Below are 25275 nucleotides of genomic sequence, written 5' to 3'. Positions count from 1 at the left end.
CTCATCTCCTCTAAACCTCCCCTGGCACAAGAGAATCCCACAGCTGATCTCCAACCCCTGACCACTCCTGCAGGAAAGACATTTTCCCTCATCTCCCACCTAAACCTCCCCTGGCACAAGAGAATCCCACAGCTGATCTCCAATCCCTGACCACTCCTGCAGCAACCTAAGCCTGCCCTGGCACAATTTCAGGGCCATTTCCTCTCTTCCTATCCCCTGAGACTAGGGGGAAAAGCCCAACCCCCACCTCACTGCAACCTCCTTTCAGGCTCTAGAGAGCAATGAGGTCTCCCCTCAGCCTCCTCATCACCAGAGTAAACCCCCCCAGCTCCCTCAGCTGCTCCTCCCCAGCCCTGTTCTCCAGACCCTTCCCCAGCTTCATTGCCCTTCTCTGGACACACTCCAGCACCTCTATGTCTTTCTTGGAGGGAAGGCCCTAAAATTGAGTCCAGTACTCAAGATGCAGCCTCATCAGTGCTCCCCAGAGGGGACCATCACTTCCCTGCACCTGCTGGCAACACCATTGCTGGGAATGGACTTTTGGCAAGGGCTGGTCCTGTCACTACAGGACAGGGGGCAATGGCTTTGAGCTGGGAGAGGGCAGATTGAGACTGGAGATGAGGAAGAAATTCTTTCCAGTGAGAGGGGTGAGACACTGGCACAGGTTGCCCAGGGAGGTTGTGGATGTCCCCTCCCTGGAGGTGTTCAAGGCCAGGCTGGATGAGGCCTTGAGCAAGCTGGGCTGGTGGGAGGTGTCCCTGCTCATGGGCAGGGGGTTGCAATTGTATGATCCTGTAAGGTCCCTTCCAACCCAAACCGTTCTGTCCTTCCCAACCGGATCAGATTGCTCAGAGCCCCAGCAAGCTTCACCTTGACTGTCTGCATCTTAAAGGACTTTTTCAACCACAAGGATCCTGTGACTCTATGACCTCTGCAGGCAATAAAGCCTCAGCCCAGCTTACTGCATTGGCTTTCCAAGAGGTGCTCCTCTTGGAGGCCTGGCAGTGCTCCTAAGAAGCAGACAGACTCTTGTACCTTCTATGATCCTCCGCTGCTGCTGCCTGAGATCACCGAAGCCAAGGCCTCGGGTTTCCTCCGACTCTTCCAAGAGCCATGGGTTGCTGACACCTCGTTTGACCCCTCCACTCATGAGGCTAGATCTGAAAGACAACTTCAGTCAGTGATTTTGAACCCAAAAGCCCCTCCTGGCGTGACCCATGGGTGGCAGCCAGCAGTGGGGGCGTCCGCTGCGCTCCACCAGCTTCTCTGCAATCACAGAAGGAATTAGCCAAGAAGAACCCGACCAGCTCCAGCAACAAAGACACCTCCCAGGCTCCACAGCTCTGCCCAGAGGTGGGAAAGCAGGAGGAGCATGCATTTTGCAGTGAACAATTCAGACCTCCATGGTGAACTGTGTATCATAGACATTAAATCCTGGGTGCATCCAAGACTGCCCCGAGCAGAGGGATGCTGGGAACAGGATGAGGAGCAGTGGCTTGAAACTAGAGCAGGGCAGATTCAGGTTGGATATCAGGAGGAAGTTCTGCACAGTGAGGGTGGTGAGACACTGGAACAGGTTGCCCAGAGATGTGGTTGAGGCCCCAACCCTGCAGACATTGAAGATCAGCCATGTGTGGCCCTGGGCAGCCTGCTCTGGCTGGAGGTGTCCCTGCTGCCTGCAGGAGGGTTGGAGAAGATGCCCTTGGAGGGTTCCTTCCAACCTTATGTACCCTGTGAACACAGGACTGATCTGCTGTGGGATCAAACACACTTCAACCCTGGAACACAGCCTGAAAGCTCAATTCATGAATGAAGCAGCAAATCAGGCAGGACCACTAACTACCAACAGTTACAGACCCACAGAATGGTGAGAGTGAAGGCACCTCTGGAGATCAACCAGTTCAACCCCCACCTGCCAGAGAGGGATCACATAGAGCAGATCACACAGCAACACTTCTAGGTGAGCCTTGAAAGTCTCCAGAGAAAGAGACTCCAGCACCTCTCTGGGCAGCCTGCTCCAGTGCTCTGCCACCCTCACAGTGCAGAAGTTCCTCCTCCTGTTTAGATGGAACTTCCTCTGGTCAAGTTTGTGTCCATTACCTCTTCTCCTGGGGACCACTGAGAAGAGTCTGGCTCCATCCTCCTGACACCCCTTAGATATCTGTCAGCATTGATAAGATTTCCCCCTTCAGCTTCTCTTCTCCAGCCCCAGGTCTCTCAGCCTTTCCTCATGTTAGAGATGTTTCAGTCCCCTCAGTGGCCCTGCTCTGGACTCTCTCCAGTGGCTCTTTCTCTTTCTTGAGCTGGGGTGCCCAGAACTGACCAAGTCTGCATTTCAGGCACTGCAGAGGGAAGTCACAGAGTCACTTCTCCTGCTTTGCCCAGTCTGGCATCACCATGAAGCCAGGCACACAACACAGCTTCTATGACAAACAGCTCAGAGAACTGAGGTTGTCAGACTTCAGAAGAGGAGGCTGAGGGGAGACCTCATCACCTTCTACAACTCCTTCAAAGGAGGTTGCAGTGAGGTGGGGGTTGGTCCCTTCTCACATGCAACAAGGGACAGGACAAGAGGAAATGGCCTCAAGATATGCCAGGGAAGGTTCAGTTTGGATATTAGGAACAATTCTTTCCCAGCAAGGGTTCTCAGGCACTGGAAGAGACTTCATAGAATCAATAAGGTTGGAAAAGACCTCAGAGATCATCAAGTCCAACCTGTCACCCAGCACCTCATGGCTAACTAAACCATGGCTCCAAGTGCCACATCCAGTCCCTTTTTGAACACCTCCAGGGATGGGGACTCCACCACCTCCCTGGGCAGCTCATCCCCAGGGCCAACAACTCTCCCTGTGAAGAACTTTCTCCTCAGAAAGTTTCTGCCAGGGAAGTGCTGCAGTCCCAATCCCTGGAGGTGTTTTAAAGCTGTGTGGATGTGGTGCTGAGGGGCTTGGTTTATGGGCAGTGGTGGGACTGTGAGCTCTGGGTGAGTGGCTGGACTGGATGATTTCAGAGGCCAGAGAATTGTTAGGGCTGGACTTTTCTTTGTAGAGAGCTGATGCAAATTCTGTTTCACCTTTCTCCTCCAAACCTTTTAGTTTTAATCCATTATATTTTCAGAGACTGCTGCTGAAACTATTTTGATAGTTGGTTATCTGTTTCATTGTGAGCACCCTGACCTCCGAACCATAGAACTGTCAGGGTTGGAAGGGACCTCAAGGCTCAGCCAGTTCCACCCCCACCTTGCCATGGGCAGGGACACCTCACACTGCAGCAGGTTGCTCACAGCCACCTCCAGCCTGGCTGCAAACACCTCCAGGCAGGAGGCTTCCACCACCTCCCTGGGCAGCCTGTGCCAGGCTCTCACCACCCTCATGGGGAACAACTTCTTCCTAACAGCCAATCTCAATCTCCCCATTTCTATTTGTCTTCCATTCCCCCCAGCCCTACCCCTCCCTGAGACCCTCAAAAGTCCCTCCCCGACACCCTCAAAAGTCCCTCCCCAGCTTTCTTGTGCAAGCAGATTCATCAGAATCACAGAATGCTGAGGTCTCCTCCAAGCTCAGCAGCTCTAGGATTCTGTGTCCCTGTGCTCTGCAAACCCAGAGAACCCAAGTCAGGGCTCTTCCTCCACAAGAATCCCGCCTGGAGGTTGCTGGCGCTGCGGCCACTTCCCCGCTCGCAACGGAAAACAACTTGTTCGGGGCCAGGGCACATAAATCCCAGCAGTAAAAATGAAATGTCACTGAAGCATTTCTCTCAGCAGCAGCTCTCTGCCTTGCAGCTTTTCAGCAGCTTCTCCTTCAAGACAAACATTAAATGACAGATTGGGAGTCACAGGAACCCAGGACTGCAGCTCGGATTCGGGCGAAGAGTCATCTCGGGAGCAGTTCCTCGGCAGCTGGACAGAGCTCAGAGCTTTGGCTCTTTGGAGCTCTGGGGTTTATTCTCACTTCACCTTGGCCCTGTTCTCCCCCCCTCCCCCCCCCAAAAAAAACCCCACAAACAAGAAGAGCAGGGAGCAATTTTGAGGAGCTTTTAAGTTCCCCATATGTTTTAATTGCACTGAGAGCTCGGATTTGGAGTGGCTGGTTTGCTATGGAATGCTCTTGGAGGAGCTCTTGTTGAGGGGAACATTCCTGTTCCATAGGGCTTAGAATCACAGAATTGTCAGGGTTGGAAGGGACCTCAAGGCTCAGCCAGTCCCAACCCCCCTGCCATGCCCAGGGACACCTCACACCGCAGCAGGTTGCTCACAGCCACCTCCAGCCTGGCTGCAAACACCTCCAGGCAGGAGGCTTCCACCACCTCCCTGGGCAACCTGTGCCAGGCTCTCACCACCCTCATGGGGAACAACTTCTTCCTCACAGCCAATCTCAATCTCCCCATTTCTAGTTTTGCTCCATTGCTCCCAGTCCTACCACTCCCTGACACCCTCAAAAGTCCCTCCCCAGCTTTGTTTTGTTTTTCCAAGGAGCCCAGATCCCTTCTCTGTGAAGGGACAACCCCACGAGGGTGGTGGAACACGGTGCTCAGGGAGGTGGTTGAGGATCCATCCCTGGAGATATTCAAAGTGAAGCTTGACAGAGCTCTGGGCAGCCTGCTCTAGTTGAGGATGTCCCTGCTGACTGCAGAGGGGGTTGGACTGGATGATCTTTGGAGGTCCCTTCCAACCCAAACCATTCTATGATAGGTATCCTGACCCTGTGGTCCATGAACATGCTTGAAATCAGGTTGGGGGTTTAATACAGCCACAGACCCCTTCAGCAACAGCAGCTAACCCTGCACAAGTGTCAGTGGAGCTGGGGGGAAGGAGCTCATAGACCCTATGTTGGTCAGGCCACACCTTGAGTCCTGTGTCCAGTTCTGGGCCCCTCAGTTTAGGGAAGATGTTGAGGTGCTGGAAGGTGTCCAGAGAAGGGCAACCAAGCTGGGGAGGGGTCTGGAGCACAGCCCTGTGAGGAGAGGCTGAGGGAGCTGGGGTTGCTTAGCCTGGAGAAGAGGAGGCTCAGGGGAGACCTTCTTGCTCTCTGCAACTCCCTGAAGGGAGGTTGTAGCCTGGTGGGGATTGGTCTCTTCTCCCAGGCACCCAGCACCAGAACAAGAGGACACAGTCTCAAGCTGTGCCAGGGGAGGTTTAGGCTGGAGGTTAGGAAGAAGTTCTTCCCAGCAAGAGAGATTGCCCATTGGGATGTGCTGCCCAGGGAGGTGGTGGAGTCCCCATCCCTGGAGGTGCTTAGGAAGAACCTGGATGAGGCACTTGGTGCCATGGTTTAGTTGATCAGATGGTGTTGGGTGAGAGGTTGGACTTGCTCAAAGGCCTTTTCCTACCTGGTTAATTCTATTCTATTCTATCAGTCCAGGGTTTGGGTCTGCAAAGGGATGACCCATGGAGATAACTGAAGACTCCCTTTAGACAAGGAGTCCCATGGAAAAGGCAAGGGGTGATGGGGACAAGGTACCGCTGGGGAGATCCCCATGAGACTCCAGGAGTCAAGTTTTCCCCATGAGAACAGAGAGAGATTGGAATCACCTCCCAAGGGAAGTGGTGGCTTCCCCTACACTGGGCAGTTTAACTCAGCTTGCCAGGGTGCTGGGCCAGCTCAGTTCAACTCCATTATCACCTAGAAAGGTTGGAGCAGATGGTCCCTGGGGTCCCTCCCAACCTGGCACTCTGTGACTCTGTGTGGCTGAAGTCTTCAAGCAAGGGCATTCAAGCACAAGCCAGCTTGTGTCTAGCAGATGCTTGAGGAATTTATGGTGAACTAGAGACATCTCCTGGCCATGGGATGAATCAACACAGCTAGGAAATAATTCATCACCTCCTCAGTTCTGGGCCATCTGTAAATCTCAGGCACACATCACAGAACCTTACAGAGTGCATCAGAAGGGACCCTAAAGGGCATCTTGTCCAAGCCCCTGGCAGGGACATCTCCAGCTAGAGCAGGATGCTCAGGGCCACAGCAAGGCTGATCTGGAATGGCTCTAGGGATGGGGCCTCAAACACCTCTCTGAGCAACCTGTTCCAGGTCTCACCACCCTCACTGTGCAGAACTTCCTCCTGATGTCCAACCTAACTCTGCCCTGCTCCAGTTTCAAACCACTGCCTCTCATCCTATCCCCACAGCCCCTTCTGAACAGTGCCTCCCAGCCTGCCTGCAGGTCCTCTTCAGATATTGAAATGCAGCTCTAAGGTCTCCTTGGAGCATTCCCTTCTCCAGGCTGAACAGCTCCAATTCTCCCAGCCTGTCCCCACAGCAGAGATGCTGCAGCCCTCTGATCATAGAATCACAGAATCAATAAGGTTAGAAAAGACCTCAGAGATCATCAAGTCCAACCTCTCACCCAGCACCTCAAGACTAACTAAACCATGGCTTCAAGTGCCACATCCAATCACCTCAAACACCTCCAGAGATGGGGACTCCACCACCTCCCTGGGCAGCACATCCCAATGGGCAATCTCTCTTGCTGGGAAGAACTCCTTCCTCACCTCCAGCCTAAACCTCCCCTGGCACAGCTTGAGACTGTGTCCTCTTGTTCTGGTGCTGGGTGCCTGGGAGAAGAGACCAACCCCCACCTGGCTACAACCTCCCTTCAGGGAGTTGCAGAGAGCAAGAAGGTCTCCCCTGAGCCTCCTCTTCTCCAGGCTAAGCAACCCCAGCTCCCTCAGCCTCTCCTCCCAGGGCTGTGCTCCAGACCCCTCCCCAGCCTCGTTGCCCTTCTCTGGACACCTTCAAGTGTCTCAATGTCCTGCTTAAACTGAGATTTGTTTATTATTCTGAATCCTAGAACTTGATTCAAAACCCAACCAAACAAAACCACCCAAAGACCAAGCCAAAAACCACTCAAGATTGGTCATCTTTGTGGTCCTCCTCTGGACCCTGTCTAGCAGCACACTGCATCTCACACTCACAGCCAGGTAATATCAAGAACACTTCACCTCTCCTCCCTGAAAATGTTCACAGGTTCATCCAGTCCCATCTCAAGGAAATGGATTTGACAGAATAACAACAAGAGAAATGATTTTATTGCTACAGGACTAGGAGCCCAAGACAGATCTTGCTCCACCCTGGGTAGCCTGCTCTGGTTGGAGGTGTCCTTGCTGACTGCAGGGGGGTTGGACAAGATGACCTTTGAGGGTCCAATGCAATCTGTGAATCCCCTTGCTGGTGCTGAAATAGGAACCCTAGAGCACAGCACAGCCCCCAGCCTGCCCTGCTGTGCCAACCATGGCCCATGTGGGAAGACAGGAGCTGGGCTTCCTCCTCCTCAGCACTCTGCTCCTTGGTGCCTCCAGGAAGGCTGGCAGGTCTTGGCCAGGGGAGGGAATCAGGCTGGGTTAGACAGAGACAGCCCCACCTTGGCATCATGGAATTGTTTTGCTTGGAAAAGACCTTCAAGATCATCAAGTCCCCAGCATTACAACTTGAAGACATTTCCACACATGATACTTGGCTTTCCTCACTGCTTTGGGGGGGTTAATGACATCCATTTGTGAGCCTCACCACAACTGCTGCCAGGTTCACAGACTCCCAGACTGGTTGGTGCTGGAAAGGACCTTCAAAGCTGATCTAATACAGCTCCCCTGCAGCCAGCAGGGACATCCCCAACCACAGCAGGTTGCTCACAGCCCCACACAACCTGACCTGCAATGCTGCCAGCCAGCTCTCTGGGCAGCCTGGGTCAGGTTCTCACCACCCTCAGGGTCAAACATTTCTTCCTTCTCTCCACTCTGAATCTCCCTCTGTGAGTTTCAAACTATCCTCCCTTGTTCTCTCACAATAAGCCCTACCCAATAGTGTCCCCAGCTTTCTGCTCAGCCCTTGAAGCCCTGAATGTCCACCAGAAGGTCTCCCTGGAGCCTTCTCCTCTCCAGGCTGCCCAAGGCCAACTCTCTCAGCCTGGCCTCACAGCAGAGGGCTTCCAGCCCTGCCAGCATTGCTGTGGCCTCCCCTGGCCCTGCTCCAACAGGTCCCTGGCTGTGCTGTGCTGAGGACTCCAGAGCTGGCCCCAGCACTGCAGGAACACTCCTGAGGCTGAACACAATGGAAGGATAGCTTCTGAAGATGCAGAGATCCTCACGGTGTCCCCCAGCTCCTCACTCAATCAGCGAGCACCCAAAACACAGGCTGAAGGAATGTTGCCAGCTGCTGTTAGCTGCAGCAAGGAGAACAGGAAGCTCTCTGCCTGCTAAGAGCAGCCCAACTATGGCAGCCTGTTAAAAACAAACCCAAACTAAAAAGCCAAGGCAAGCAAATCCGAAATCATTTGCACCCCTCCTTCCCTCCCTCCCTCCGCCCCCCTCCTAATCTGCCCTATTCTTGCAGCTGGGGTCATGACAACTGGTCTGCTGGTTCCAATAATCTTTGTGACATGTTTGGTAACTACCTTCCCACACCACCCAGCCTCACTTCCTCCTCCCTCCTCTGATCTTGCCCGTGTTTGCCTTCGCCGGTGTGAAGATTAAAGCTTATCCAATTAGCCACCCACCGCCCGCGCCGAGTTAATCACCTCCATCTCCGCCGGGCACCGGAGTGTGGGGGCTGCCTTTTGATTACGGGAGCAGATTTAACTAATTACCAGGGCTTTAGCAGCCCAGCCCAAGGCTGAAAGAGCCTGGGGGGGGGGGGGTCCGAATGGAGGGAGCCGTGGCAGTGCTTAACAAGGGAGGGCTTATCTGCCCCCTTGGATGTTTCCCTGCGAAGCCTCAGAGAGCTCCCCGAGTAACTCAGATTAGTCAACCAGCGCTCGGCTGAGAGCAAGGCCACACAGCAAGGCTTAGGGCTGCTTTAGAGGGCTGATCAGCAAGGCTGCCTCTGAAACGAGCCCTTGGGTCATATGACAATGGCTTGGATGATCACTTGAACATTCCCTTAACGACACACTTAAGGAGCGGGGCGCTTTGAAGGGGCCAGGGCACCCCAGCTTGGCTGCGCAGGGCACTCCCCAAGGAGATGGCCAAGGAGCTGCAGTGTTACAGTTACAGTATAACTAAGGTTAGAAGAGACCCCAAGGATCACCAAGTCCAACCTGTCCCAACAGACCTCTCGACTAGACCATGGCACCAAGTGCCACATCCAATCCCCTCTTGAACACCTCCAGGGACGGTGACTCCACCACCTCCCTGGGCAGCACATCCCAGTGACGAACGACTCGCTCAGTGAAGAACTTTCTCCTCACTTCAAGCCTAAACCTCCCCTGGCACAGCTTGGGACTGTGTCCCCTTGTTCTGGTGCTGCTTGCCTGGCAGAAGAGACCAACCCCCTCCTGTCTACAACCACCTTGCAGGTAGTTGTAGAGGGCAATGAGGTCACCCTGAGCCTCCTCTTCTGCAGGCTAAGCAACCCCAGCTCCCTCAGCCTCTCCTCACAGGGCTGTGCTCCAGACCCCTCCCCAGCCTTGTTGCCCTTCTCTGGACACCTTCAAGTCTCTCAATGTCCTTCTTAAACTGAGGGGCCCAGAACTGGACACAGGACTCAAGGTGTGGCCTAACCAGTGCTGAGCACAGGGCACAATGACCTCCCTGCTCCTCCTGGCCACACTGTTCCTGATGCAGGCCAGGATGCCATTGGCCTTCTTGGCCCCCTGGGCACACTGCTGGCTCATGTTCAGGCAGCTGTCAATCAGCACCCCCAGGTCCCTCTCTGTTTGGCAGCTCTCAGCCACTCTGACCCCAGCCTGGAGCTCTGCATGGGGTTGCTGTGGCCAAAGTGCAGCCCCTGGCACTTGGACTTGTTGAATGCCATCCTGTTGGCCTCTGCCCATCTGTCCAGTCGGTCGAGGTCCCTCTGCAGAGCCCTTCTGGCCTCTAACTGACCAACATCTGCTCCCAGCTTGGTGTCATCTGCAAACTTGCTGATGACTGACTCAACCCCCTCATCCAGATCATCAATGAAGAACATAACATACTGTAACATACTGTAAGGTGCTCTCTCACTCGGGAGCCAGCTGCTCATGCTGCCTGAAAGGGAACTGAAGGAAGCTCCAAGCTAGTCAATGGAACAAGAATAATGTGAATGCAGAAAGGCAAAGCTCTCTTCCCTTCTGAAACACCCAGGAGGACCCTCATGAGCACAAGCACTTCCAAATCCACTCTTCAGTGGGGACACCCCCAGAAGAACCACACCTGACAGAGCAGCATGCTAGGGTTGGAAGAGACCTCCAGAGATCACCCAGTCCAACCTCCCTACTAAACAGAGCACCCACAGCAGCTTGCCCAGGAGCACAGTGCCCAGCTGGGCTTGCAAGCTCTCCACACCAGGAGACTCCACAACCTCTCTGGGCAGCCTGCTCCAGGCCTCCAGCACCCTCACAACAAACAACTTTCTCCTCCTGCTCAGATGGAACCTCCTGGCTGCCAGTCTGTGCCCACTGCCCCTTGTGCTGTCCCTGGGCACCACTGAGCAGAGTCTGGCCCCAGCCTCTTGCCCCCCACAGCTCCTTTAGCTCTTGCTGAGCATTGCTCAGCTCCCCCTCTGGGGCTGCTCTTCTGCAGGCTCAAGAGCCCCAGGGCTCTCAGCTTTTCCTCTTCAGAGCTGCTTTCAGCCCTTAAAAATCCTCACAGTCCTCTACTGGACTCTCCCCAGTAGTCTCTTGCCCCCCACAGCTCCTTTAGCTCTTGCTGAGCATTGCTCAGCTGCCCTCTGGGGCTGCTCTTCTGCAGGTTCTCAGCCCCAGGGCTCTCAGCCTTTGCTCCTCCCAGAGCTGCTCCAGGCCCCTCAGCAGCTCTGCAGCCTTCCCACACAACACTGACCACACCACAAAACATCTTATAAAGTTCTATAGTCCTCATCCAAACAGCCTCACCTCTACCACTTGTGCTCCTCTGCAATGAGAGGATCCTAAGAAAGGAGAATTCTGTCTGGAACAAAGCTGCAGCTTGGGCAATTGCACCCAGAGGAAAGGCAAAGGGGCAAACCTTCTCCAAGTCCAACCTGAACCTTTGCTCCCTGTGCAGGGGCTGAAGTCTGCCTGAGCACAGCCACAGGACCAAGAGCAGGTCTCAGGCCAGCATTGGTTTTCCCTGCAGACCCTGCACACCCAGGCCAGCACAACACAGTGACACTGCTGGGAGGGAAACAATCTTGGGTAGAAGGTTCAGGTAGTTTGAAGCAAAGATAGAAGGCAAAACACAAAGCCCAGGGCTCAGCCCTTGAAGGCTGCCCCCCTCCTGGCATTTCTTCCTGAGGCTAATGAGTTTTAATTACAGGCCAAGAGGCATCAGGAAAGTGATGGGGCTTGGCTGGCTGCTCTCTGTTGTGTTCAAGGATCCTTTCTTTGCTCTTCTTTATAAACACAACTAGAATCACAACTGGTTTGGTTGGAAGAGACCTTTAAGATCACCAAGTCCAACCATTAACCCAGCACTGCCAGGGCACCACCAACCCATGGCCCTCAGCATCACAGCCACACAGCTTTGAGACCCTTCCAGGGATGAGGACTCCACCACTGCCCTGGGCAGCCTGGGCCAGGCCTTGACAACCCTCAAGGGGAAGAAATTGTTCCTCACTTCCAACCTGAACCTTCCCTGGTGCAACCTGAGGCCATTTTCTCTCATCCTATTGCTTATTCCTTGGGAGAAGAGACCAACCTCCACCTGGCTCCAACCTCCTTTCAGGGAGCTGCAATGAGCTCTCTCCATAGCTGAACAACCCCAGATGCCTCAGCTGCTCCTCACAAAACCTATTCTCCAGAGGAGGCTGAGAGGGAATCTTCTCAATGCTTCCAAATCCCTAAGGGGTGGGTGTCAGGAGGATGGGGCTAGACTCCTCTCAGTGGGCCCCAGTGCCAGGACAGCAGGCTTCTCCCAGGCAACCAGCACCAGAACAAGGGGACACAGTCTCAAGTTGTGCCAGGGGAGGTTTAGACTCGAGGTGAGGAAAAAGTTCTTCACTGAGCGAGTCGTTCGTCATTGGAATGTGCTGCCCAGGGAGGTGGTGGAGTCACCGTCCCTGGAGGTGTTCAAGGGGAGACTGGACGTGGCACTTGGTGCCATGGTCTAGTTGTGAGGTCTGTTGGAACAGGTTGGACTTGATGATCCTTGGGGTCTCTTCCAACCTTAGTTACTGTGATACTGTGATACAATAGGCATAAACATGAGCACAGGAAGTGTGGTCATGAGAATGAACTTCTTTACTGTGAAGGTAACAGAGCACTGGAGCAGGATGTGCAGAGAGGTTGTGACTTCTCCATCCCTGGAGACTTTCAAAACCCACCTGGATGTGTTCCTGTGTGAGCTGCCCTGGGTGACCCTGCTTTGACAGGGAGGTTGGCCTGGATGATCTCCAGAGGTCCCTTCCACCCCGTACCATCCAGTGACTCTGTGACACTGAGTACCTAGCTAGACAGAAGGGATATTCCCAGTTCCTTTGTGTCTCCAAAGAGACTCAGGGAAGTCTAAGCTGTGATTTCCAGGTGGCCAACATCTCTTGGTGCCTCCTTCCACTTCTGCCTTGCCAACAAGCGGGGGAAACCTTCCCCGTTCAACCTCTGTCCTATCCTACTGCGCTGATCTCTTCCCAAGGAGCACAAGAGGGGAGAAGATACAGGAATTGCCTATTGGAAACCAATTAAAGCAGCTTGAAGTGACCCTTCTCAAGGGGAGTCACACAAACAACAGCACAACCTCTTTCCCCCCCTCTGGAACATTCCAGTTGCATCTTAATTAGTGCCGACAAGGCCGGAAGGGAAATTAATGCTATAGCACAGCAATGGAGTGTCCTGCCCTGTGTGCTGGCCCAAGTTGTCACTTAGGATAAATACTAAGAGCATTAAGGCCACTGTAGTCCACTAGCAGCCAGAGCTCTACAGCAGTTTTCAAAGGAGGTAAAACTCACTGAATGGTGACCAAATGTAAACCAAGATTAATTCTGGTGAAGCCCTCGCGGGCCCGGGCAGTGGGGACAACAAACATGTGATCAGTGGTGCAAGAAGGTTAATGAAAGGAAGGACTGCTGGAAAAAAAAGGACTTGTGACCATGTGTGCTGTCACATCAGGGGTGGATTAGATACAGAAAAGCCAGACAAAAGCCCAGAGAAAAGTGTCACTGCTAGAACTTCATCAGCCGAGAGGCGCTGATTTTTCTAATGCAAGTGGGCAAAAGCTGGCTCCAGGCCGCTGAAGAGCAGCCCTGGCCACCCACTGAACCCCACAGCAGGTTGGGACAGAAGCCTGCAACGACTTCAGAAGACAGCCAGGGTTGGAAAGGGCAGCTTAAACCCAGCAGAAGCTGCTGCTGCTGCTGCTGTCCCTGCACGCAGCATGGCAGGCAAGGGGCACAGGCGGCCGGCAGGCTGAGAGAGGGCATCCTGCCTCTCTGCCCTGCTGAGACCTCACCTGCAGGGCTCTGGCCAGCTCTGGGGCCCCAAAGACAAGAAGGACTTGGACCTGATGGAGAAGGTCCAGAGGAAGTGCCAAAGATGATCAGAGGGCTGCAGCACCTCTGCTATGGGGACAGGATGAGAGTTGGGGCTGCTCAGCCCAGAGACGAGAAGGCTGCAGGGAGACCTTAGAGCTGCATTTCAGTATCTGAAGAGAACCTGCAGGCAGGCTGGGAGGGACTGTTCAGAAGGGGCTGTGGGGATAGGATGAGAGGCAGTGGTTTGAAACTGGAGCAGGGCAGGTTTAGGTTGGACATCAGGAGGAAGTTCTGCACAGTGAGGGTGGTGAGATACTGGCACAGGCTGCCCAGGGAGGTGGTTGAGGCCTCATCCCTGGAGACATTCCAGATCAGCCTTGCTGTGGCCCTGGGCAGCCTGCTCTAGCTGGAGGTGTCCCTGCTACCTGCAGGGGGGTTGGACAAGATGACTTTTGAAGGTCCCTACCAAACCAATGCACTCTGTGAACCTCTTCCTTCCCCACAGCCCAGCCTTGGGCGAGGGAAAGTTTGGAGGTGCTGAACCAAGACCCAGGCCCTGGCTACATCCCTGTCTGTCCCACTGAGAACAAGACTCCCAAGGGAGGCTCTGGAAGGGGCCTGAATTCACCAGGCAGAGAACAGCTGGCAGAGCTTTAGCCATTTTTAACTCAAGAAGTTACAAGAGAGCTATAAAGCTTCAAGCCTTGCAACACTGGCAAATGAATGCAGCCTGTGATCTTATGTGCTGGACAATCCTGGCTTCCCAGAGAGTTTCTAGTGGAGCTGGGAACTGTTACGGGGTTTGGGTACTTTCCTCCCATCTGCCTCGACAGCCTCGCACCAGGGCAGCTCTGGGTTGAACCCCCACAGCCACAACACACCAGCACTGCCCTGCCAGGAGGTTCATTCAGCTTGTGGAGCACTGGGAGCAGCAGACACACAAGAGCTGGCTCACACCATCACTGCCCAAGGACCTTTTGCCTTCTTGCTCTTTCACATGCTTCAGCTGACTCAATGAGAGAGGCAAAGGCAGCACCAGAGCACCAGCTGGGTTTGCACTATGCTCTGGAGAATCACAGAAGCATTCAGGTTGGAAAAGGCTCTCAGGGTCACCAAGTCCAACCATTAACCCTACTCTACAGGGGTCACCCCTAAACCATAGCCCCAAGCACCACATCCAAACCACATCCAGGGCTGGTGACTCCACCACCTCCCTGGGCAGCACGTTCCAACCCCTGGCCTCTCCTGTAGTGATCTATTTTCCCTACTGTCCAGTCTAAACCTCCCCAGGGGCAGCTTGAGGCTGTGCCCTCTTGTTCTATCATTAATTGCCTGTAGGAAGAGACCAACAGCAGCACACAGACTGGTTTGCCTTGGAAGGGACTTTAAAGATCATCTAGCTCCAAACCTCTACCATGGGCAGGGGCATCTTCAACAAGACAAAGCTGCTTAGAGCCCTGTCTGGAACCCAGCCTGGAACACCTCTAGAAATGCTTTCCAGTGAGGGTGGGGAGACACTGGCACAGGTTGCCCAGGGAGGCTGTGGCTGCCCCTCTCTGTAGGTGTTCAAGGCCAGGCTGGATGAGGCCTTGAGCAACCTGGGCTGGTGGGAAGTGTCCCTGCCCATGGCAGGGGGGTTGGAACTGGATGATCTTGAAGGTCCCTTCCACCCCAACCCATCCTGTGAACCTGTGAATGAATGGATTCCATCAGAGTCAACACTTTCACCACCCACAGCAGGTGCTGCATTGCCAAGGTTTGCTTACACACAGGTGAGAAAGCACAAAGCTGAGAAAGCCTCTGCTTTGGCTGCACCAAACAGCACACCAGAGCACAGCAGCAAGCAGAGACCAACCTCCACCCCATGAAACTCAACAGACCCTCCCAGAGCCCCCTGGGGCTGTTTAGTTTGGAGAAGAGAAGGTTGAGAGGGGATCTGATCAGGGCCTATAAATGCCTGAGGGGTGGCTGGCAGGATGAAGGGGCCAGGCTATTTGCAGTGGTGCCCAGTTACAGGAGAAGGAACAACAGCTACAAGCTGGAACACAGAAGGTTCCACCTCAACATGAGGACAAATTCCTTTGGCCAAGAGCTCAGGCCCAGCCAGCATGGATTTAGGAAGGGCAGGTCCTGCCTCTCCAACCTGATCTCCTTCTATGATCAGGTGACTGCCTGGTGGATGTGGGGCAGGCTGTGCATGTGGTCTGCGTGGACCTCAGCAAGGCCTTTGACACCGTCCCCCACAGCAAACTGCTGGCTAAGCTGTCAGCTCATGGTTTGGACAGCAGCTCTCTGAGCTGGGTTAGGAACTGGCTGGAGGCTGAGTGCAGAGAGTGGTGGTGAATGGTGCCACAGCCAGCTGGCAGCCAGGCACCAGTGGTGTGCCCCAGGGATCAGTGCTGGGCCCCATCCTCTTTAACATCTTCATTGATGATATGGATGAGGGGGTTGAGTCAGTCATCAGCAAGTTTGCAGATGACACCAAGCTGGGAGCAGATGTTGGTCAGTTAGAGGCCAGAAGGGCTCTGCAGAGGGACCTCGACCGACTGGACAGATGGGCAGAGGCCAACAGGATGGCATTCAACAAGTCCAAGTGCCAGGGGCTGCACTTTGGCCACAGCAACCCCAGGCAGAGCTACAGGCTGGGGTCAGAGTGGCTGAGAGCTGCCAAACACAGAGGGACCTAGGGGTGCTGATTGACACCTGTCTGAACATGAGCCAGCAGTGTGCCCAGGTGGCCAAAAGGGCCAATGGCATCCTGGCCTGCATCAGGAACAGTGTGGCCAGCAGGAGCAAGGAGGTCATTGTGCCCCTGGACTCTGCATTGGTTAGGCCACACCTTGAGTCCTGTGTCCAGTTCTGGGCCCCTCAGTTTAAGAAGGACATTGAGAGACTTGAAGGTGTCCAGAGAAGGGCAACAAGGCTGGGGAGAGGCCTTGAGCACAGCCCTGTGAGGAGAGGCTGAGGGAGCTGGGGTTGCTTAGCCTGGAGAAGAGAAGGCTCAGGGGTGACCTCATTGCCCTCTACAGCTACCTGAAAGGTGGTTGTGGCCAGGAAGGGGTTGGTCTCTTCTCCCAGGCAACCAGCACCAGAACAAGAGGACACAGTCTAAAGCTGTACCAGGGGAGGTTTAGACTGGAGGTGAGGAGAAAGTTCTTCACTGAGCGAGTCATTCGTCATTGGGATGTGCTGCCCAGGGAGGTGGTGGAGTCACCGTCCCTGGAGGTGTTCAAGGGGAGATTGGATGTGGCACTTGGTGCCATGATCCAGTTGTGAGGTCTGTTGGGACAGGTTGGACTTGATGATCCTTGGGGTCTCTTCCAACCCTAGTTATACTGTGAGACTGTGATACTGGTGTGAGGGTGCTGGAGCCCTGGAGCAGGCTGCCCAGGGAGCTTGTGGAGTCTCCTTCCTGGAGACTTTCAAGATCCTCCTGGACACTGTGTACCCTGCTTTAGCAGGGGGGTTGGACTGGATGCTCTCCAGTGGTGCCTTCCAGCTCCTCCATGCTGGGCTGCAGTGCAAACAGCTGCCCCCTGGAAGCACAAGCTGCCAGTTTCAAAGCTCATGTTTCTACTCCAAGTCCCCACTGCAGCTGCACTCCTCTGAGGCAGCCCCCAGCACAGCCCAGCTCAGCAGAGGTGAGGAAGCTCTGCTCAGCCACAGGGTGTGACCCAGACTGCACTGCAGCATCCCACCAGCAGCTGAAGAAGCCTGTGCCAGCTGCACTGGAGCTTGCCACACAGCCTGGGCTGCCACAGGGAGCGAGGGTGCACTTTACGAAGCGTGAGGCTTCCAACCCAAGCTTCACCCACTGCAGTCTGCACTCAAGGGCAACTCCATCAGCCATGGGCACACAGCAAGCTCTGCCAACACCACAGACTGCAGCTCCACTTCTCTCCTCTGGAGACCACTCCATGCCCTGCATGGTTTGTATGCTACAGACACAGCACCTGCGCAGCTCCCACCGAGCCCGACTCAAGCACTGCTAACAATTCAGGGCAGGAGCCCCAACTTTCACACCTGAAGGTAAAGGCTCTGCCTCTCTTCATGTGCAGAGACAACCAGGGCTGGATCCTCTCTAAGAACCTGTTGGAGAGGACAAACAGCTCCCCCCAGAGTTGGGCTAGATGAGAGCTGTGTGAGGAGAGCACAACTTGCAGGCTGTTAGCCACAATTACTTTTTCCACTTGTGGAGGACACACCAAAGTGGAAAGTCAGATGAATTCCATCTGAAGGCCCCTGCTGACTGCTACACAATGTGATCATTGGGGAGTGTGTGACCATGAAGTCTCATCCTGGCAGCTGCTTTTCCAACAATTCTGCTCTGAGCTCAACAACCCTGATCTGCTGGAGGGTAGGGAGGGCCCTAGAGAGGGAGCTGGGCAAGCTGGATCAGTGGGCTGAGGACAATGGCATGAGAAAGGCCAAGTGTTGGGTGCTGCAATGGGGTCACACCAACCCCAGGAACGCTCCTCCAGACACTGCCCCAAGCCTGGAAACTGCCCAGCAGAGAAAGACCTGAGGGTGTTAATCAACAGCTGGCTGGAGAGGAGCCAGGGTGTGCCCAGGTGGCCAAGACACCATCCTGGCCTGGGTCAGCAATGGTGTGGCCAAGCAGGAGCAGGGAAATGATTGTCCCCCTGTACTGGGCACTGGTTGAGGCCACACATCAAACCCTGGGTTCAGTTTTGACACCACTCATTTCAAGAAGGACATTGAGAGGCTGAGCAGGTCCAGAAAAGGGCAACAAAGCTGGGGAGGGGTCTGGAAAACAGGACTGGGGAGGAGCAGCTGAGAGACCTGGGGTTGTTTGGCTGGAGAAGGCTGAGGGGCAACCTACTTGTTCTCTACAGCTCCCTGAAAGGAGGCTGGAGTGAGGTGGGGGGTGATCTCTTCACACAGTATCACAGTCTCACAGTATAACTAAGGTTGGAAGAGACCCCAAGGATCATCAAGTCCAACCTGTCCCAACAGTCCTCACAACTAGACCATGGCTCCAAGTGCCACGTCCAATCTCCTCTTGAACACCTCCAGGGATGGGGACTCCACCACCTCCCTGGGCAGCACATCCCAATGACGAATGACTCGCTCAGTGAAGAACTTTCTCCTCACCTCCAGTCTAAACCTCCCCTGGCACAGCTGGAGACTGTGTCCTCTTGTTCTGGTGCTGCTTGCCTGGCAGAAGAGACCAACCCCCACCTGGCCACAACCACCTTTCAGGTAGTTGTAGAGGGCAATGAGGTCACCTCTGATCCTTCTCTTCTGCAGGCTAAGCAACCCCAGCTCCCTCAGCCTCTCCTCACAGGGCTGTGCTCAAGGCCTCTCCCCAGCCTTGTTGCCCTTCTCTGGACACCTTCAAGTCTCTCAATGTCCTTCCTAAACTGAGGAGCCCAGAACTGGACACAGTACTCAAGGTGTGGCCTAACCAGTGCTGAGCACAGGGCACAATGACCTCCCTGCTCCTGCTGGCCACACTATTCCTAATACAGGCCAGGATGCCATTGGCCCTCTTGGCCACCTGGGCACACTGCTGGCTCATGTTTAGGCGGGTGTCAATCAGCACCCCCAGGTCCCTCTCTGTTTGGCAGCTCTCAGCCACTCTGACCCCAGCCTGTTCCTCTTCCAAGGAGGAAGTGATGGGATGAAAGGAAATGGTCTCAAGTTGCACCAGGAACAATTTCCTCCCTTGAGGGTTGTCAAGCCCTGGCCCAGGCTGCCCAGGGCAGTGGGGGAGTCCCCATCCCTGGAGGGGTTGCAAAGCTGTGTAGCTGTGGTGCTGAGGGCCATGGCTTAGTGGTGCCCTGGCAGTGCTGGGTTAGTGGTTGGCCTTGGTGATCTTAAAGGTCTCTTCCAGCCTAAATGATTCTGTGATTCAGTGGTTCATGTAGACATCCTGTGGTGGCCCATGAGCCCAGCTCAGTGACTGACTGTCCTAGACCCCTTAGTCAGCTCTGCCAAGCAGAATCACAGAATCAACCAGGTTGGAAAAAGACCTCAGACATCATCAAGTGCAACCTATCACCCAACACCTCCTGGCAACTAAACCATGGCTTCAAGTGCCACATCCAAGCCTTTTTTGAACACCTCCAGGGATGGGAAGTCCACCACCTCCCTGGGCAGCACATCCCAATGGCCAATCTCTCTTGCTGGGAAGAACTCCTTCCTCACCTCCAGCCTAAACCTCCCCTGGCACAGCTTGAGACTGTGTCCTCTTGTTCTGGTGCTGCTTGCCTGGGAGAAGAGACCAACCCCCACCTGGCTACAGCCTCCCTTCAGGGAGCTGCAGAGAGCAAGAAGGTCTCCCCTGAGCCTCCTCTTCTCCAAGCTAAACACCCCCAGCTCCCCATCCCCTCACTCCCCAGCTTTGCAGCCATGTGTGACACCTCACAGGGTTTGCAGTCCAGTGAAAGCACAGCTTGGCACCTGCAGAGATAAAGGAGCTCAGGGGATGCACTTCACACTCTGCTCAGACCTGTTCAAAGCAGGAGTGAGCCTGTTCCCTGAGGGGGACAGTGCCATACCTTGTCACATCTGGCTCTGGGCCTTCTGCTCAGACCTGCTCAAAGCAGAAGTGAGACTGTTCCCTGAGGGGGACAGTGCCATACCTTGTCACATCTGGCTCTGGGCCTTCTGCTCAGACCTGCTCAAAGCAGAAGTGAGACTGTTCCCTGGAAGGGACAGTGCCATACCTTGTCACATCTGGCTCTGGCCCTTCGCTCTGGTAGGATGCCTGCAGCTGACCTGCTCAAAGCAGAAGTGAGACTGTTCCCTGAGGGGGACAGTGCCATACCTTGTCACATCTGGCTCTGGGCCTTCTGCTCAGACCTGCTCAAAGCAGAAATGAGACTGTTCCCTGGAGGGGACAGTGCCCTACCTTGTCACATCTGGCTCTGGGCCTTCACTCTGGTAGGATGCCTGCAGCTGCTTCTGGCGCGTGAGGAGGTCGTCCACCAAATTCTGCCTCCTGTCTCCCTCCAGCTGGGTGCTGAGGATGCTTGGTTAAGGACCACACTCAAACCCACTGAAACACATAAAATGAGCCCTGCTACACAGCCTTCAAAATCAGCCAAAGCCCTGCTCACCACACCTGACTGGCTGAACTCAAGGCTGCAGCATCCCCCAGGACAGGCCACAGCTTTCTGCATGAAACCTGCTGGCACTCTGTGCTTCTGAAGGGTACACATCTCAAGCTTGGTGTACCCCAGGGCTCAGCACTGGGTCCAGTTCTGCTCAGTATCTTCACCAATGACCTGCAGGAGGGGAGTGAGTGGGCCCTCAGCAGGTCTGCTGATGCTACAAAACTGGGGAGTGGCTGAGACCCCCCCGGGCTGTGCTGCCGTGGAGTGAGACCTGGCCAGGCTGGAGAGCTGGGCAGAGAGAACCTTCTGAAGCTCAACCAGGGCAAACACAGAGCCCTGTCCCAGGGGAGGAATAACACCAGATACAGACTAGAGTTGTCCTGATGTAAAGCAGCTCCATGGATCAACACCTTGGAGGCCTGGTGGACAGCAAGCTCACCATGGGACAGCAACATGGCCTTGTGGCCAGGGGAGCAAATGGGATCCTGGGGTGCAGCAAGCAAAGTGTGGCCAGCAGGGCTGGGGAGGTTCTGCTCCCCCTCTGCTCTGCCCTGCTGAAAACACACCTGGAATACTGTGCCCAGTTTTGGGCTCCCCAGCTCAAGAGGGACAGGGATCAGCTGGAGAGAGCCCAATGGAGGCTACAGGGATGATTGGGGGACTTGAACATCTCTCATGAGAAGAAAGACTGAAGCCCTGGGGCTGTTTTGTCTGGGAAAGTGAAGGCTGAGAGGGGATCTGACCAATGCCTAGGAGTGGGAGTCAGCATGGAGGGGCCAGGCTCTCCTTGGTGGTGCCCAGTGATAGGACAAGAAAGAATGGGTACAAGCTGGAACCCAGGAAGTTCCTCTTCAGCATAAGGAGAAACTTCTTGTGAGGGTGCCAGAGCCCTGGAGCAGGCTGCCCAGAGAGGTTGTGGAGTCTCCTTCTCTGGAGACTTTCAGAACCCACCTGGATGCATTCCTGTGTGACCTACCCTGGGGGATCCTGCTGTGGCAGGGGGGCTGGATTTGCTGATCTTTAGAGGTCCCTTCCAACCCCTAACACTGTGTGACTGTTTAACACAGTGACCACTGAGTGATCCTTAGGTCACCACCTCAAAGCTCTAAGTGAACTGGAAGGCTCTTCACTGCCAGATCAGAATGAGCAGTAAGAATGGCATTTCCCCCTCCAAAATCCAACCTAATCCTTCCATGTACTACCAAGCAGCCCTGAGCAGTTGATCTCTTCCAGAACACTGACAGCTGCAGGGGCTTGGACAAGATGACCTTTGAGGGTCCCTTCCAACCCAGTGCAATCTGTGCCTCAGTGAACACACAGCAGCACTGCAGAGGTTAGCTAAGGGAAGCTGAGTTTCACTGAGAGCTTCAACCTACACAGTTATGATCCAAACAGGGCAGGCCCCAACAGAACAGAGCTCCTAAAATCCACAGCCTACCTCACATCCTATAGCACTGGAGGCTCTTAACACAGCCCAGGTGAGTGGCTCCCAGGCAAGCAACCAGGAAGCAATCCAAAATGTACCTGGAGCACGTTTCCATCTGCAGCCCATCAGCAGAACAACACAACAGCCACTGAGACAGCAGCAAAACTATTCCTGCAGCATCTCTGAGGCACAGGATGCCCTCAAGTGCTGCAGCTTGCAGGGGCTGTGTGCTTCCTTTGTTTAATCCATCCCAGGGACACTTGGAAGGACTCTTCCAAGCAGTGCTCAGCAGATTTTATAATAATAATAAACCAGGTTGGAAGAGACCTTCAAGATCATTGAGTCCAACCCCTCAACCAATCCAACACCACCTAAACAACTAAACCATGGCACCAAGCACCCCATCAAGTCTCCTCCTGAACACCTCCAGTGTTGGTGACTCCACCACCTCCCTGGGCAGCCCATTCCAGTGGGCAATCACTCTTTCTGGGTAGAACTTCTTCCTAACATCCAACCTAAACCTCCCCTGGCACAGCCTGAGACTGTGTCCTCTTGTTCTGGTGCTGGGTGCCTGGGAGAAGAGACCAACCTCTGCCTGGCTACAACCTCCCTTCAGGGAGTTGGAGAGAGCAATGAGGTCACCCCTGAGTCTCCTCCTCTCCAGGCTAAGCAACCCCAGCTCCCTCAGCCTCTCCTCACAGGGCTGTGCTCCAGACCCCTCCCCAGCTTCATTGCCCTTCTCTGGACACCTTCCAGCATCTCAACCTCCTTCCTAAACTGAGGGGCCCAGAACTGGACACAGGACTCAAGGTGTGGCCTAACCAGTGCAGTGTCCAGGGGCAGAATGACCTCCCTGCTCCTGCTGGCCACACTCTTCCTGATGCAGGCCAGGATGCCATTGGCCCTCCTGGCTGCCTGGGCACACTGCAGGCTCATGTTCAGCCTACCATCAACCAGCACCCCCAGGTCCCTCTCTGCCTGGCTGCTCTCAGCCACTCTGACCCCAGCCTGTAGCTCTGCCTGGGGTTGTTGTGGCCAATGTGCAGAACCTGGCACTTGGATGTGTTCAATCTCCTGCCCTTGGCCTCTGCCCATCTGCCCAGCCTGTCCAGGTCCCTCTGCAGAGCCTCTCTACCCTCCAGCAGATCAACTCCTGCCCCCAGCTTGGTGCCATCTGCACATTGACTGCTGATGGACTCAATGCCCTCATCCAGATCATCAATGAAGATGTTAAAGAGGATGGGGCCCAGCACTGATCCCTGGGGCACACCACTGGTGCCTGGCTGCCTGCTGGCTGTGGCACCATTCACCACCACTCTCTGGGCTCAGCCTCCAGCCAGTTCCTAACCCAATGCAGTGTGCTCCCATCCAAGCCATTTGCAGCAGCTGAGCTGATCTCTGTGTTTTCAGCCAGAGCAGCAGCATTGCTCTGCTCTCAAGCACTCACTGTCCAGGGAAGTTTTACCCCTGGCCATCAGCACAGCACTCAGGCAGCTGAGAAGGGATTTCTGCCATGGTAAGCTTGAAATGAAGCATTCATTCAGGAAATGGTTGCTGCTGGATAGCTGCAGGGAGATGGGTGGACTCCTTGAGCATGACTATTCCAACACATGGAATGAGCAGCAGATCCAACCCAGGCCACAGGGCAACACTCTCAGAGACCCTGGGATTCCTAAGGCAGAGTTTAAAGTGTTGTGACATCATTCTGAAGATTGATAGAATGCCTTGGGTTGGAAGGGGCCTTAAAGATCATCTAGCTCCAACTTCTCTGTCACAGGCAGGGACACCTCCCACCAGCCCAGCTTGCTCAAGGCCTCATCCAGCCTGGCCTTGAACACCTCCAGGGAGGAGGCAGCCACAGCCTCCCTGGGCAGCCTGTGCCAGTGTCTCCCCACCCTCACTGCAAAGAATTCCTTCCTAATCTCCAGTCTAAATCCCCCCTCCTTAAGCTTCAATCCAGCTCTGAGACTACTCAGACCACCTTGCTGAGCTTCTCTGGGACACAGCAAAGCCCAGCTCACACCCACCACACCCGAGACGCTTGGGCACTACGGCCACAAGCCAGCCACTGAGCAGCAGCACTGCCAGAGCTCTAGAGGCAAACTCTTCTATATATGGCATGAGGGGCAATCCCCAGCTGGGTGTCAGAGCCATTCCAGCCCATCTCTCCCCTCTGGCACAGCAGAGAGGTCAGTGAGCTGGTGGTGTCCACGGCGATACATCTGGCGGGTTGAGACGGCCCTCAGCAGCAGCTCCTTCAGCTGCTCAATCTTCTCCCGGAGGGACTGCAGCAAGGACCTGATCACCACGTTGAGCTGGAAAGGCAGAGAGAGATTGGGGTTACAGCCACAGAAAGTTGGGTATCACAGAATCACAGCATCACCAAGGCTGGAAGAGACCTCGAAGGTCATCGAGCCCAACCTGGCACCACAGACCTCATGGCTAGACCATGGCACCAAGTGCCACATCCAATCCCCTCTTGAACACCTCCAGGGATGGGGACTCCACCACCTCCCTGGGCAGCACATCCCAATGATGAACGACTCTCTCAGGGAAGAACTTTCTCCTCACCTCCAGCCTAAACTTCCCCTGGCACAGCTTGAGACTGTGTCCCCTTGTTCTGGTGCTGCTTGCCTGGGAGAAGAGACCAACCCCCCCCGGCTACAACCTCCCTTCAGGGAGTTGTAGAGAGCAAGAAGGTCTCCCCTGAGCCTCCTCTTCTCCAGGCTAAGCAACCCCAGCTCCCTCAGCCTCTCCTCACAAGGCTGTGCTCCAGACCCCTCCCCAGCCTTGTTGCCCTTCTCTGGACACCTTCAAGTCTCTCAATGTCTTTCTTAAACTGAGGGGCCCAGAACTGGACACAGGACTCAAGGTGTGGCCTGAGCAGTGCTGAGCACAGGGCACAATGACCTCCCTGCTCCTGCTGGCCACACTGTTCCTGATGCAGGCCAGGATGCCATTGGCCTGGGCACACTGCTGGCTCATGTTCAGGCAGCTGTCAATCAGCACTCCCAGGTCCCTCTCTGTTTGGCAGCTCTGGGTACTTGCTACATGGGCACAGTTGGAGGCAGGGCGTCTTGAAGAAGCACAGATGGGTGTGGTGGGTTTGGGAATTCCCCCCTCCCCCAACATAAAACCTGGAGAGTCTCCCCCAAAACAAGTCACCAGGCTAGCTCAGAAGGTTTGGAAGCAAATGAAGCTGTATTTACAGGCAAACTAAAACACAGACATAGGAAAAGCCTCATTGGGTCTGACCTTGAATATCTCCAGGGATGGAGCCTCAACCACCTCCCTGGGCAACCTCTGCCAGTGTTCCACCACCCTCACAGGGAAGAACTTCTTCCTAATATCCAATCTCAATCTGCTCTGCTCTGGTTTGAAGCCATTGGCCCTGGTCCTGTCCCTGCAGGCC

The 25275-nt window shown here is 54.8% G+C and overlaps 1 protein-coding gene across 1 annotated transcript in view; it reads right to left on the bottom strand.

Moving 5' to 3' along the window:
- STX8 (syntaxin 8) overlaps positions 1-25275 on the bottom strand; it is a 176658-nt gene that overhangs the window by 141499 nt on the left and 9884 nt on the right. Inside the window, exons 3-5 of the mRNA XM_054170935.1 lie at positions 24084-24178; positions 20233-20343; positions 1036-1160 (exon numbers count right to left, since the gene is read on the bottom strand). Of these exons, the coding sequence (XP_054026910.1) occupies positions 1036-1160; positions 20233-20343; positions 24084-24178 (331 nt within the window). The remainder of the gene's footprint in view (positions 1-1035; positions 1161-20232; positions 20344-24083; positions 24179-25275) is intronic.

The sequence above is a fragment of the Dryobates pubescens genome, chromosome 20, assembly GCF_014839835.1.
Source record: "Dryobates pubescens isolate bDryPub1 chromosome 20, bDryPub1.pri, whole genome shotgun sequence".
In the NCBI taxonomy this organism is placed as follows: Eukaryota; Metazoa; Chordata; class Aves; order Piciformes; family Picidae; genus Dryobates; species Dryobates pubescens.
The sequence above is the reverse complement of the archived record's forward strand: the minus strand, read 5'-3'. Positions and strand labels throughout refer to the sequence as shown.